Source organism: Zingiber officinale, chromosome 10A (assembly GCF_018446385.1).
Source record: "Zingiber officinale cultivar Zhangliang chromosome 10A, Zo_v1.1, whole genome shotgun sequence".
Classification (NCBI taxonomy): domain Eukaryota; kingdom Viridiplantae; phylum Streptophyta; class Magnoliopsida; order Zingiberales; family Zingiberaceae; genus Zingiber; species Zingiber officinale.
Genome location: NC_056004.1, coordinates 86,023,094 through 86,037,122, shown reverse-complemented (window position 1 = coordinate 86,037,122; position 14,029 = coordinate 86,023,094). Strand labels below are relative to the sequence as shown.

At 33.7% G+C, this 14,029-nt stretch overlaps 1 protein-coding gene across 1 annotated transcript in view; it reads right to left on the bottom strand.

Annotated features, from left to right (window-relative positions):
* The window catches only part of LOC122026749 (isoamylase 3, chloroplastic-like), a 53,990-nt gene extending 43,815 nt beyond the window's left edge, over positions 1-10,175 (bottom strand). The window contains exons 1-10 of the mRNA XM_042585473.1: positions 10,019-10,175; positions 9,877-9,925; positions 9,720-9,788; positions 9,351-9,508; positions 7,383-7,476; positions 5,966-6,202; positions 5,774-5,878; positions 3,730-3,834; positions 3,479-3,613; positions 3,291-3,377 (exon numbers count right to left, since the gene is read on the bottom strand). Coding sequence (XP_042441407.1) covers positions 3,291-3,377; positions 3,479-3,613; positions 3,730-3,834; positions 5,774-5,878; positions 5,966-6,202; positions 7,383-7,476; positions 9,351-9,508; positions 9,720-9,788; positions 9,877-9,925; positions 10,019-10,152 — 1,173 coding nt within the window. The 5' untranslated portion in view covers positions 10,153-10,175. The remainder of the gene's footprint in view (positions 1-3,290; positions 3,378-3,478; positions 3,614-3,729; positions 3,835-5,773; positions 5,879-5,965; positions 6,203-7,382; positions 7,477-9,350; positions 9,509-9,719; positions 9,789-9,876; positions 9,926-10,018) is intronic.
* Between the last annotated feature and the right edge of the window lie 3,854 nt (positions 10,176-14,029).

The window sequence follows — 14,029 nt, the reverse complement described above, 5'->3', positions numbered from 1 at the left end:
GGTAAGTAGTTTAAAAGATTTTTTTTTTCATTACTATGGAATTACATGAGTCTAGATGTACAAGAATGAAAGAAACAAAGAAGACGAACCACAACTTAGCTCTAAAAGCAAAGCAAAACAAGTCAGATTCGGAGTCGTAATGGAAAGAGATGAACGAGAATACTCCATAAGGAAAATGAAGAAATATTTTAAAACTAACAATTTTGACGAGAGACAAGCGACCAAATTGCTAAAGAAGAAGTAGAAACAAAAGGTCAGGTGCTACAACTATGACGAAAAGGGTCATATCAAGGACAACTATCCCAAGCTCAAGAACAAGACTAAAGAAAAGGTGAAGCCCAAAGAGAGAATGTTAAAAGCAACATGGAGTGACACTTCATCTTCACAGGATTCAGAAACTAAGCACATAGCTAGTCTTGCATCGATGGCAACTCACCAAGTTGACCTACGAATCCGTCAAAGTGAAGTACGTAATTTACCTTCAGAACAATTGTATGATGCAATAAAGATATTGTCTAGATCATTATGTAAAACTAGAAATAAATGCATGGAATTGAAACAAATTACAATTGAATTAGAAAATTCATTCTCTAAGGAAGAATTTAAAAAAGTTAAGGATGAAAATGCAAAATTAAGAGAACAAATAGACACTCAAAAACTAACATTAGAAAAAAAATTATTAGAAACTCAAAAACTAACATTAGAAAAAAAATTATTAGAAACTCAAAAACTAACATTAGAAAAAAAATTATTAGAAACTCAAAATGGTTCAAATGATCTGAATATATATATATACATGCGACCAACTAGTTATTCGATATGCATACACGAAATCAAAATTTTTGTTTTCTGAATATTCTATTCAAAATTTTATGCAAAATATTTTAAAATAAAAATAAAACATGTTTTCTATCTATAGCTAAAATTTCATGATTTTTGTATACTTAGAAATTTTGCTAACATTATTTTTAGAAAAATATGTATATTGAAATTAAAAAATTAATGAAAAAAAATTTTGATTAAAATTAATTTTCTGTGATAGAAAATATTGAATCTTACACTTGATAAATATTTCATAATATTCTCTAATTTCAAAATATTTTTACCAAACTTACAAACAAGGGGAGAAAGTTTGAGTTTTTTCTAGAACTTTTTTTTTTTTGTCAAAATTGGGAGAAATGGAAATTAGGAATAAATGCAAGGGAAGTTAGAATTATTTAACTTAATTGCAATATGCTTATTTTATTGTGATTTACCCTAATTTAAACTTAGTGTGGCGAACATCAAAGATGAGAAGAATATTAGAACCCCAATAGTGTTTTGATATGTTGCCAAATAAGTTTAAGTTTGGTGTTTGTTAAGTTTTAATATGTGTGTCAAAGTGTATAGGGACTTAGGAGAACACGCATTGGAGATGGCAAATCTTGGCAAAAGATGCAAGTGAATGAGAAGGATGGCACGGGAAAGGAGTTGACGGGCTCGATGCATCCGAGATACGAGGAGCTGCCTAAGAGTACTCCGGCAGAGTAACAAGGACACACGAGAGAGAGCCAGAAGGGCTCAGTGCACCCGAGGGACGAGAAGCCAAAAGAAAGACTGCGCAAGGCGACCGAGATAATGTCTTGAAAACCGCATGTTCAAGCGACCGTAGATTCATCCAAGGGACTAGAGAACTAGAGAAGGCAAAATATAGGAATCGTCTAGACTAATGGTTGACTATATTCTAAGCGACCAAAAGATGACAGCTAAGTCATCCAAACCCGTTATCGAAACAGATCAGAATAGCCACGTCAGCAACTTCTAGGCAACTAGAGAGCCTCCTGACCAGAAGGAGCTGAGTCATCTAGAACCCTTATCAAGTCGTTGTCAAAGCAGATAAAGCTTAAAGCCGTGTTAGCAATGATCCAATCGACTAAAAGGCTTCCGGGCGACCAAAAGGTGCCACGTCAACACAACATTCAAATCAAGATGGAGTCTATAACGGAACTGAAGCTCAAAGAGGAACATAACACACTCTCGAACATTTCATTATCTTTCAATTTTTATTTACTCTAGCGCTTAACCGTTGTCAGAGGGTTCTCCACGTCTGATAAGTTTCTGAATAGGAGAAGATAGTGGAGCTTTCATAATTCTTGGACTAGTAACTCGTGGGTTGCAAACGAAGTAATTTATTTGTCCTCTTTCTTTTATGCAATATCTATTTTGTTAATGTGTGTGTCCTTACTAAGTCATTAGCAAAAGAAATCCGAGTTTTATTTGTAGGTCACTGATCATCCCTAACCTCTAGGGATCTGAACCGTTTTCATAGCACCAACATATACTTTTGACTACTATTTTCAACTTTAATACCATTTTATCCCATGTTGTATTCGAGGAGCAACATTTAATACATGCTTGAACCGCTCCCTTCCACACCTCCAGTAAGTCTAATTACCGTTTTATAAAATTTTCCTTTATATTTTAGAGATACCTTAGAATCCAAAGAACACTTGATGTCATCTAGTCATCCTCTATTTCAACGATCTTACTTGTATCCTTTATAAAATATTTCAATCAACCGCTCCATCGTTCTATAAAAACGATCCTAGATACTTAAACCTTTCTATTACAATTAACTCATTATCTCTTATCTTAACAATTATCTTGTTACATCTATTATTATCGACTTAAATTCTATATATTCTAATTTTACTCTACTAAATCTAAAATCTTTTACTTTCCTGCCAAATTCAAACTTAAAATGTACTCCTTTATGTATCTCGTCAACCAAAATAATGTATCTCCAAACAAAATGCACCATGGTAGATGTATCTAGTGAGTTCATTCATAACTAGTGTTTAAAAAAAGGACTTAGAATGGATCCTTGACATAGCCTATTTTCATAAGGGACTGTTTGACTAATTTGCTTGAAGTATTCACTCTTGTCATTATATCCTTATATATATCTTCAATTGTTTCAAGTTTTATTATGCTATCACCTCTTTTCTAAAATTTTCCATATAATTTCTATTAGGACTTTGTTATAAGCTTTTTCTAGGAATATATATAGTTTGATGAAAAAAAAAACTTTGTATTTGTTAGAGCTAGTGGTTGTTTTCGTGGCTTTGATTTTCTATTATTACACTATCCTTAATTGGCTACATCGTAAGTGGAAGTTGCACCCGCAGACCATGACAATTATAATAATAAGCATTTTCTTCAACAAGGAAAACAATTGAGGCACATGTCGTCAACTTTAACTGCAAATATGAGTGTGTTAAGGTTGTGTAGTGATTTGCTTATATAATCACCTTATTGTCAATACCACGAAATGATGTAGTATAAGGGTGATCATCGTCTGCTTCATTAGTATGGTTATAAACAACATCCAAAATAACCTGCAAGGACAGATACTTAACATGAATATTCCATGGAAGACTTTCTAAATGTGCACATAGACAATGTCTCTGAACTGAACGGAAAGTAAATTTTATTACACCTCGATTCGAGCATTATGCAAAGCTTTCACCATCTCCTTAAATTGATGAGAAGCAACCAAAGATCCACCACCAGAACTAGCATACCGACTCATGGGAGCAAAAAAGTTCATCGTAGAGTAACCCCATGTGTTGATCTTGAAAACATCACACATAAAACGAATAACTATGTGTAACTGTGTAAGTTGAAGAATAAAATGGAAGATAGCTACTATAACTAGAATTCCTGAAGAAAAAGTAAAATAAGCTTTACCATGTGATTTCTTGGGTTAGGATATCTCTGAAATTCAAACTCATCAAATTCAAATGCAGGCAACAATTCCACAGCATTGATTCCAAGTTCCAGCAAATATGGGATCTAAAAAAATATTTATAAAAAATTAGTCTCGAGCCAAAGGAATGGCAATGGAAATTTCTAAGTTTTAGTAGAGGTTAAGTACTAGAGTAAAAAAAAAAGCAACTGAAAAGAGAATAGATTCCATATACATGCTACTCAAATTCCATTGTTTAATCACTTAGCTTTTAAGAAATTGAACATTAGCAATCAAAGTATTGCCCAAAACTCTCATCCACGCAACAGATAAATGAGATATTGATTACCATGTAAAGTTGGATAAAATTACTAGTTACATTGACGGGGAATTGTTCTCGCCTTAGCCTCTTAGACTATCCCATCAGATAATAAAGGTCTACAATATGACTCACTTTCGCTAAAGAAGAAGAATTGGTCACTTAGTGGCAGAAGAAGTAGCAAAAAAAGAAGAGGGCATTGAAACTATTATTATCATCATCCTAGATAGGGTTTGCCACCAAAACCAGTGTCGTGTGCCATTGTTGTGTTAGTGTGAGAGCGGATACACTATCTCACACATAATTTTATGGTCCATGACAAAGGAAATAATTTTCAATTTAAATGTGTTTCCTATGCGAGAAGGAAACCAGGAAAGAAACAAGGCGAAAGATTCTTTTAGCTACACTATTCCTATGCTTCCTTTGACAGAAAAGTTAAGATGGAAGAAAAAGGCAGAAAATCTTTCTCCGATTTTTTTTTCATTTTGTTTCTATCCGATTTGACCAAAACACAATTTCGCATGGAATGATGGTCAAATCTAAGCTTAAAAAATGTCTTATCAAATCTATGCTTGATTTATAATTTTTATCTTTGAAAAATAAAGTTTTAAAAAGATTTTTTCCCCTCTTTCCTTCCATCAAGGGAAACATTTAGATGGAAATTATTTCATGACTTTTTTCTGTAGGATGCCTTGTAGCATTGAAGTTTCATTATATGTGGCGCAGGTGGCACCATCTAGAAAGAAGCTAGCGCGCGGGCGGTCCAGGAACTGTAACTGTCAGATATCTTTGTCATGTCTCCAGCAGCTGTGCTTATGCTGATTTGCCAACGGAACTAGATTTTTTGCTCAGGCTAATTATTAAGGCATAAGACTTAAAACACTATTGAGCACTTTATCCTTAGGCTTATGATAATATCAATTGGATAACATAGAAAAATCTACATAGAAGGATATCTTCATTCTCCACCAACATAGGTTATACTTGTTGACGTGCACTTTTAAGTATGCTAGTGATTGGAAAAACAATTAAGGAGGTAATAGATCTTCCTAATGGAGATTAGGGATACCTAGGTACCCACCAATTTGGTCACTATCAGAAACAAACCTCAATAATCAAAACACCTATAGATAACCCCAACTCTTTTCAGGAACTTTCTGCAGTAGCCAATCTGATTCACTCAATAAGCAAATAAGTTCATCAAATCTAAACCAACATAAACCTTAATCAATCATAGAATGCTACTATCCAAACCCAAATTGGAGAATTTTTGGTTATCCCAAGCAGAAACCTGTCTTGCTTTATAACACGTTTCAAAATCTGAGTTAGTTTTGCAGATGACAAGAACAATGAAAAAGTGATATGAGTTTGAAATAGATAAGGGTGTTTTCACCACGTGTGGGAATGAGTGAACTGTATGAGTACTTCCTTTTTCCTAGTGCCTACAACTGTATATTTGTTTATGGTAGGGAAACGTGGATGTTAATAGAAATTCACAATTACAATTAAACTAAGATAGTATAAAGAAAAACAAAAATCAATAGATGGTAAAGATTGAACATTTGAATATATCTTAAACTCGTTTATCTGAATTTGCAGATAAGGCATGATTAGTATGTAGCCTAATAGACCAAGTTTACAGAAATGGTTTGATAACTTGTATGTATCCAAATAGTCTAACCACAGAAAACCATATATTGACATTATCGCGATATATAAGAACCTACCTTTTCAATAACTCCAAGGTAGCTCCCACAAATGTCCGGATCTAGCCCACTTGATCCATCAGCTGTAAATGCCCTTACATTCATTTCATATATAACAAGATCTGCCTGTACAAAGAAAATTAAATCATAAAATGATGGTTCTGTGCACAAGAAAACAAATTTTCTTGGTAAGATTCTGTTCTTCAGTTTTACCTCAGGTATATTTGGAAGCTTATAATCAGGACCCCAGTCGAAAGGAGGGCTGGTAAAGTCATATGTTCCAAGGAACTTGGACATCTTATCTGAAACATCCCCAAACCTTTTCCTTCCAGAAACTAATTTTGCATAAGGATCAAGAAGAATGACACTACTGTCAAAGCGATGCCCTTGTCCCCATCCTTGAGGACCATCAATTCGGTAGCCATAGACAATTCCAGATTGTGATAACCCCTAGGAATTGACCAAAAATAAACATAGTGAAAAATGTATGTATAATGAAATAACCTCATTTAGAACTGCATGACAGATTCAGGGAGGTTTTAAATCATTCTCTGACCTACTGAGTTATATAATTCAGTATTTCAGTTTTGCAATTCCATCTGAGATTAAATAGTGCTCTATCAACATCACTGTTTTCTATATTTAAGTAATATCGCATAATTAAAACATGACACAACATGCAACTGTGGCATTGTCATACACCAGGATACAAATTAAAATTCAATGTAGAAATAGGAAAAGCGGTATTGAGTTACCAATAGATGGTATCGTGCATTAAAATTTCATTCCATGTCAATTGACATGGGTGAAACATTTTGTTCCACCTGCAACGATGCTAGAATCTTCTACGATGAAGGTGAGGCAATGGGATGCTTCCCCTAAGGCATCTAAGGCTTCCACAAACTGCTGAAAGCTTCCCCCGTGCTTTTGAACCTCTTTGGAATACAGTGGCATGATGCAAGGTGGATCTGAGACTTTCACAACTCTTTTAAAAATAGTGACACAATGCAAAGTGGCATGAAATGACATCAAGAGGTGTAACTCTTCTGCGAGGTGGCAGCAAGAGGCATTTGAGGGCGATGAAACTTCCTCAAGGTGGCTAGTGAGAGGTATTTGAGGACAACAAGTCTTTCCTGAACTTCCACAAACTCGTCTGAAGATGGGGATTGTTCTGTGACTCTTCTCAACTTTCACAACTCTTCTCAAGATAACTCTTCCAAATTCTTCTTCTCCTCTTATTGATACTTTTGGCACTATGTGTCTATACATCTGACATGACACTCACTCATTCTGACAACGGATTAAAACCTTAGCTCAGAATAAGCTTTTAAACCTTAGATCGTATTATGAGTCATGGATGGTGAATCTAATGCAAAATAGAAATTTGGCTCTAAAATTCACAAGAAATGTCCATTATAAAAGACTTGTAGAAAATTTGTAAATTCTACTTCATATGATGAATTGATCTTCTAAGAGAAGTTACTTGCACAAAGGAAATCATTGTTGGAGATCAATGAATTAGTTGCAGATTGGATAGATTTGTCACAAGAACATAGCAACGTTGTTATTTATAACAAACTTAATAAAACTACCAACTTAAACTATCAAAATATCATAACTTCAGTACTACCTCAATATAGATGTGCCAAACGTCACCAGTTTTATTTATCTGCGGATCCAGTGGAACCTCCAACATGCCATCATCCATTTGCTGATTATCTTCCCTGAGCCAGATCGAACATACTAATGTCCCAATAGTAGAGAATGAAATTTCCAAACAACAAATTAGTTAGGTTGAACACTATTTTAAAGTTCCATATAATAGAAAAGCTACAATCATCTAGAAAATGAGATTGTGATTAGACATTAGATACTTATAGATATATTCATATTATAACAACCTATAGATACTAGTATTTGACACATAAGGTCAGTCAATCTATGGCGGCACAAGAGAGAGAAGCAAGGCCTAATTTGTTCATTTCCCTCCTTCCCAACACCCCAAAAAAAAACTTTGTTTCCTCCTCTCCCCACCTCCGCTATTCCTTCACCTTCTTCCCCTCTAATTCCAGTCCTTCAAAGTAAAAATAGCCTAATATCTTAAGTCATCCGCATGTATCGGCAAGGACTGAATTGGACTACCCCCAAGCACACAATGAGGTTTAATTCAACTAGGATATATTATTGGCACTGCAACAATTATTAGATAAGCCTCATGTGATACTATCTGAAAGTCAGCTAATTAACCACCTATCAAGTGTTTGTGTAGGAAGACACACAGAAGAAACCAGCAGAATAAATAAATGTAAATTTAATCAAACATGCCCGGCTGCCCATTTTTTATGCCAAAAAAACAGATTACTTAAATTGCAACATCAAGCTCAGTTTTAACCAGAAAAAGGTGTTATTGTGAATGTGTGCTAAACTTCTGAAGCCTGTACAAGATTTATTGGTTAAATTTGGGAGACCCAGTCAAGGATGCACAATAAAACAGGCTAAACTTCAGATCCATCATGCATATGTTTTTTACAAACTAAACTTGACTTAAGTTTGGTCAGCAAACTGCAGCCTTACAAAATTAAACAAAAAAGATCTAACAATGTAAATGTCATAGTGCACTAGCTTTTTTTCTTATCTATTTTCCTACTCTAAATCAATATTAAAATCACTAAACCAGCAAAACACTTAACAACAGAAATGAAACCATGTGAACTTAAGCTTTTATTTCAACATTTGGGGTTTGAATCCCATTTAAGAAAGGAAAGAATCCTATAAAATCTCAACCTTCATGCACGTATATTCCAACTAGTCCAAATTGAAGAACCATGGGTTTCTCCACCAATCACCAAGGTTATTGTTTTCTGTGTTTTTACCATCACATATTTCCCTCCGGTATTCCCTGCTAGAACAATGGAGCATTATAGAAAAGCAGAGTGACCAATGCATATCTTGTCACCTATTAACTGGAAATCTAGAGCTACCCTTCTGTCCACCTGTGCAAAGAGAGTTGACGCTTTCCATGAAAAAGTCAAAGTCAAGATACCACTAGTCATTATGCAAATAATGTTCAATTCCCTTTTATGAAAATAGCTTCCTACATTTTTTAGCATTTGAAATAATTCTTCAAAAATAGTTTCTAAGATTTTTAAGTGTACAGTGAACAAACATATTCTTAAGCACTGAAAAACATTTTCAGTGATACAGAAAAGATAAGTTAAATGTTTAAGAAAGACAATAAATAGGGATATTTCTTATAATCAAACATGGAGAAAAAAACTACTTTCTTTGCAAACACTTGACTTCCAATGATTCAACAAAGCCTGATGCATTCCTTCATTTGAGAAATATCTGTTTTAGACATCACATGAGTAGCTATTTTATAAAGACATTTATAACCAATAATCAACAAAGATTAACAATGAGAAATTAAAAGATCATTAAAGCAATAAGAAAATTGAATATTAAAGTTTTTCAAATCATCAATCATTATCTAGTATACGTGAACTTACATTCACCATCTTGTGTGTGAAACCGTATCATAAAATTTTTACTCAAAATAAAGCTGACTTTGCCTTCTACTAAAAGTTCCATTTTTTACCTTTCACATTTTGACAAGCACAGTGAGACACGTGTAGCGTGCCTTGAAAAAACTGCAAAGTTAATTCCATTTTCAGCAACTGAGACACCAAGTGGAGAGGCAACACCACGAGAATACTTCAACGAAGTATCAGCGTCCAACATTTCTGAAGTCTTTTCCTATGTGAAATTGCAAACATCGTCAATTAATTTCTTTACGCTGTATTTTACTGAAATCAAATTGTTATGTTCTTTTCTTCATACAATATTGAAGGTAAACTGATGCCAGAGCAAGCATATGAAATTAGTCTCGACAACAACAAAAGAAAAAAAAAATACACGGGATAACAGAAAATGCAAAGAAAAAATAAATAAATAAATAAAAGCACACCTCTATCGACTGTGCTTCAACACTTTGATCAAAAACATTGCTAGGATTTATCATAAATCTTCCTCGGGCCTGCGACAACAACGACATCGCTCGTGGTTAGCAATTCAACTCCCAACAGCAAATTGAAAACGATACGGGGAACAAACCAAAGACATGCCTTACTGACAGCTCTTTGCAATCCTAACGCAACTCTGGATGAACTACATCTGAATATGCGCATTGATTCCAATTACTTCGGCCGGCTTTGGGGATGAAAAACAAGTTCCGGAAAGGAGCAGAGTTGAAGAGAAGAAGATTACCTGATCGAGATCCGGAAGCAGCGTGCGGTGGAAGGCGTCGAGGAGAGGAGAGGCGCATTGGTTCGCCATCTGAGTGAGGAAGAGCTGAAGGCGGTGCCTCGAGTGTGGGGCAGAGGAAGGATCGATGATTCCATGAAAAGGGATGAAAAGGGAGAGCCGAGCACTTGAGTTCAGTCGCCGGAAATAGATATATATAAAAGCGAGCGATACCCGTGATTTGACACGTGTGCGGTTCTGGATGTTTTCTTTATTAATTTATATATTAATCAACACCTTAATTTATCGTGATCGAGAGATCGATTAACGATAGTAATTTTATATTCTTAACAAATAAAAGAAAAGTAACAATTTAAACTGCATCCGTATTTTTTATTTTACATTGAAATAAAATTTCATCTTAATTCTCATTCTTTAATTATCTTTTTAACTAATGGATCCATACTATAGTAATGATTTTCATAAGATTATTTATGTTATAATACTTTTAATAAACAATAATGATCTAATAATTTAAATTAAAACTACTTTATATTATAATAATTTTAACAAAAAAATCCTCATACTTTGTAAAATTAAAATAATTTTAATTAAATTAGAGTAGTTTTAAACAATATTAGAACAGATTTAATTAACATTAAAATAGTTTTAATCCATATTAAAGTAATTTTGATTAAAATAGCTTAAAATATAACTACTATTTAACTAAAACTATTCTATATTTTTATTGATGGACAGATGCCCTTTTAATATTTTCTAAGATGGGATGTTGTTTTAATTGATAAAAAAAATAAGGGTGTCTTTTTATTTTTTATCAAAATAATTTTTTATTAAATTAATATTAGTATATCATAATTACGTTAATACATCTTATATAATTTACTCACATAAGTTTAATTAATTTACACAATAATATCGGCTTAACTCACCCAACCAGCTCAACTGGGGCTGATGAGCTTACTCAAATTGTTTAGCTGTCTGAATCCATCACTTAGCTTATCTAAACCTCCCAATTTGTCCTTGCCTCCTAAACTATCACGATCGCTAATCCACTTGAGCTATTCCACTCATTTAAATAAGCTAAGTTGTATAAACTATGAAGGTCATCTCATTATCTGAATTATCCAAACTATTTAACCTATCTATTTTATTTGTAGGATTGAGCAATTAGTTTAAAATCAAATTGATTTGAACAAAATTGAATAAATAAAAAATATAAACTAATTAAACTGATCGAAGTTCTCAACAAAAATTTAATTTATAAAATATCGATTAATTTGATTTTTGATATAATTAGTCAAAATTTTCAACAATGAACTTTTCCAATTGTATTACCTGACACAACTGTAGCACGTTTGACCCACATCAATCAATGTTGCGAGACAGTATCACAACTTTCATACTTACCCACATTGATTGTGGTCTCCCATGGCGTGAGAACAAGAGGATGAGAGGATGAGGGACGAGGGACGAGGGACTCGGGAGGATTGAGCAAACACTGGTTGTTGACTCCTGTGGCATGAGGATGAGAGGACGAGGGACTCAGAATGATTGGTCAAGAGTAGTGAGAGCGACGACAAGAGGGGAGGGCTAAGGATCGAGTAGGGTGGATCGATGGAGACGAGTAGATGAGAAGAGGACAAGCAATGTGTGTGACTCAAATTAGGGACTTAGGATTTCTCAATTTAAGAATTTAAGGTTTTTTTATCTAACGGAATTACGTGTTTTAAAATCAAAATCAAATTGAATTATCCGAAATAATTGATATTTTCTTTAAAAAAAATTAAAATAACCTAATAAAACTTTTAAATTTGATCAGTTAATTCGTTTTAACGGAACTTTTGCTCACCCCTACTTTTTTATATATTTTGATTTACCTAGATCTCTTTAGATGACCTGTTGGTAGAAAATGGTTGAATGCTAAGGGTGTGAATATCATAGGTATTTACAAATGTGATTTCTATTACTCAAACAAATTAGCACAACTCAAATGAGATACACATCCAAACAAACTTATCTATTTGTAACACGTGACATTTATGTGGTTTATCAATCCCTTCGACTCATACTTTACAAGTTATAATCCATCAGTGGATCACTTTTGAAAAACAACTATCTTTCTCTTTCTCAATTAACTACTAGAGGCGAAGAAGTTTATTTTTAGATATATGATTACAAGGAGAATAAAAAGCTTAAACACAAGGAAGAAGGCTTCTAATAGAGTTTAATCAACTCTATTTCACCAAGCCTTGAAACCTCCAAGCCTCCATTGAACTTCTCTTTTATATTCTTGAAATCCTCTTATTCTAATATGATCCATTGTCAATCACTTGACTAGTTTGAGTCTATTAGTCAATTGATGTATAATTACCATTAAATATTTTATTAGTGTAATTGACCCCTAGTTAAGGTTGACCAAGCTCTAGTTGACTCTAGTTAGGGTTTCAATATGTGATTAATATGTTAGTTGGTTAAGACGTTGAGTAAGTCAAAATTGACTAGATACTTGACAATCGATCAATATGCTAATTGGTTGAGGAAGAGTCAAATAGTTCAAGGTTAACCGGATATTTGATTATGAAAAAGTCCAAGTGAGTCATGATTGACTAGACACTTGACGGTCGAAAGTCCAACAGGAGTTGGCATGAGGCGTGAAATCCCAGCATATCAAGATTGACAGAATGCTAGGCAATGAGGAAGTCTCGACATGTAAAGGTTGACCAGATGTTAGATACCAAGAAAGTCCTAATAAATTAAGGTTGATTGGATGATAAACAATGATGAAGTCCCGACAAGTCAAGGATTGATCGGATGTTGAGCAAAGGAAGTTTCAGTAGGTTGAGGTTAACTGAATACTAAGAAAATATGAGAATTCAACTTGGTAAAGTTGAATAGGAGTATTAGTCGATTAATAGAGTGTATCGATTAACCAATGAACTCTAAACCCTGAAATTGACATTTTAAGATGTTTTTAAGGTTTGCTACAATAACTAGGATTTCTACTACAGTAACTAGGATTGCTATAGTGTTATGTTTATTATAAACCCTAAGACCTAAAAATTAAAAATTGTTATAATAATTAGGGTCTGCTATAGTAACTTAGGAGTTTGCTACAATAGCCATATTTAGGGTTGCTTCTACAATATTTTCTATAGTATCAATTGATTGGTGAGTTCCAACAATCAATTGGTGGCACTGTAGCAATGAACAGAATGCTTCTGAATTGATTGGCTGGTTCAACTAGAGGCAAGCAATCTATTGGTCAATCTTGGAATGTAAAAAAGAGTCATTCTATAAATTTAAACATTAGATTCAATTGTAATCTATTAGTGAAGTCTAACAATTAATTACTAGGTGAAAATTAGCTCAAATAATAGCCTTATAAAGAGGATTTCTAGGATGTTTCTTGGTGTCAATTTTTGGAGATTTTGAGGTGAAGTGTTGGTACATTTCTATATCAATAAGAGATATTTCCAAGCAATAAGAAGTCATCCAAAGAAAGTTCCTCATTATAAAATTTTGATTTCATTGGCATTTGTATTCATTTTCTTATTGTGTTCTTGTAAGAACATGTTGTAAGGGGTTTCTCTGCTTATGGATGGTATCTAAAGAGAAGAATTTCATAATGGAGAGATATCACTAGTAGTAGGCCTTGGATCAATCGCCTAAGAGATAAATAAATCCTAGAGTTGTGCATGTGATGTTAGTATTCATTCAAGTTTTTACCGCCATTCAAATGACGAGCACGAGATCAAGATACGAAACAATCAGAGCTATTCACCTCCATCTTGCTAGCACAAATTCTAACAATTGGTATCAAAATAAGGTTGTTCTTCATTGGATTAACCTCTGTCAGAGCACAAAGTTAGAGGAAGAAGAAGAAGCTAAAATTGTGAGCCCTCCAATATCAACAAGTTAAAAGATTAACCATCGAAGGATCTCAACTTCACAATGGAACCTCGAAATTGATTTTGATATAACATCTAAGTACCTCCACCATTCAAATTGGGAGGA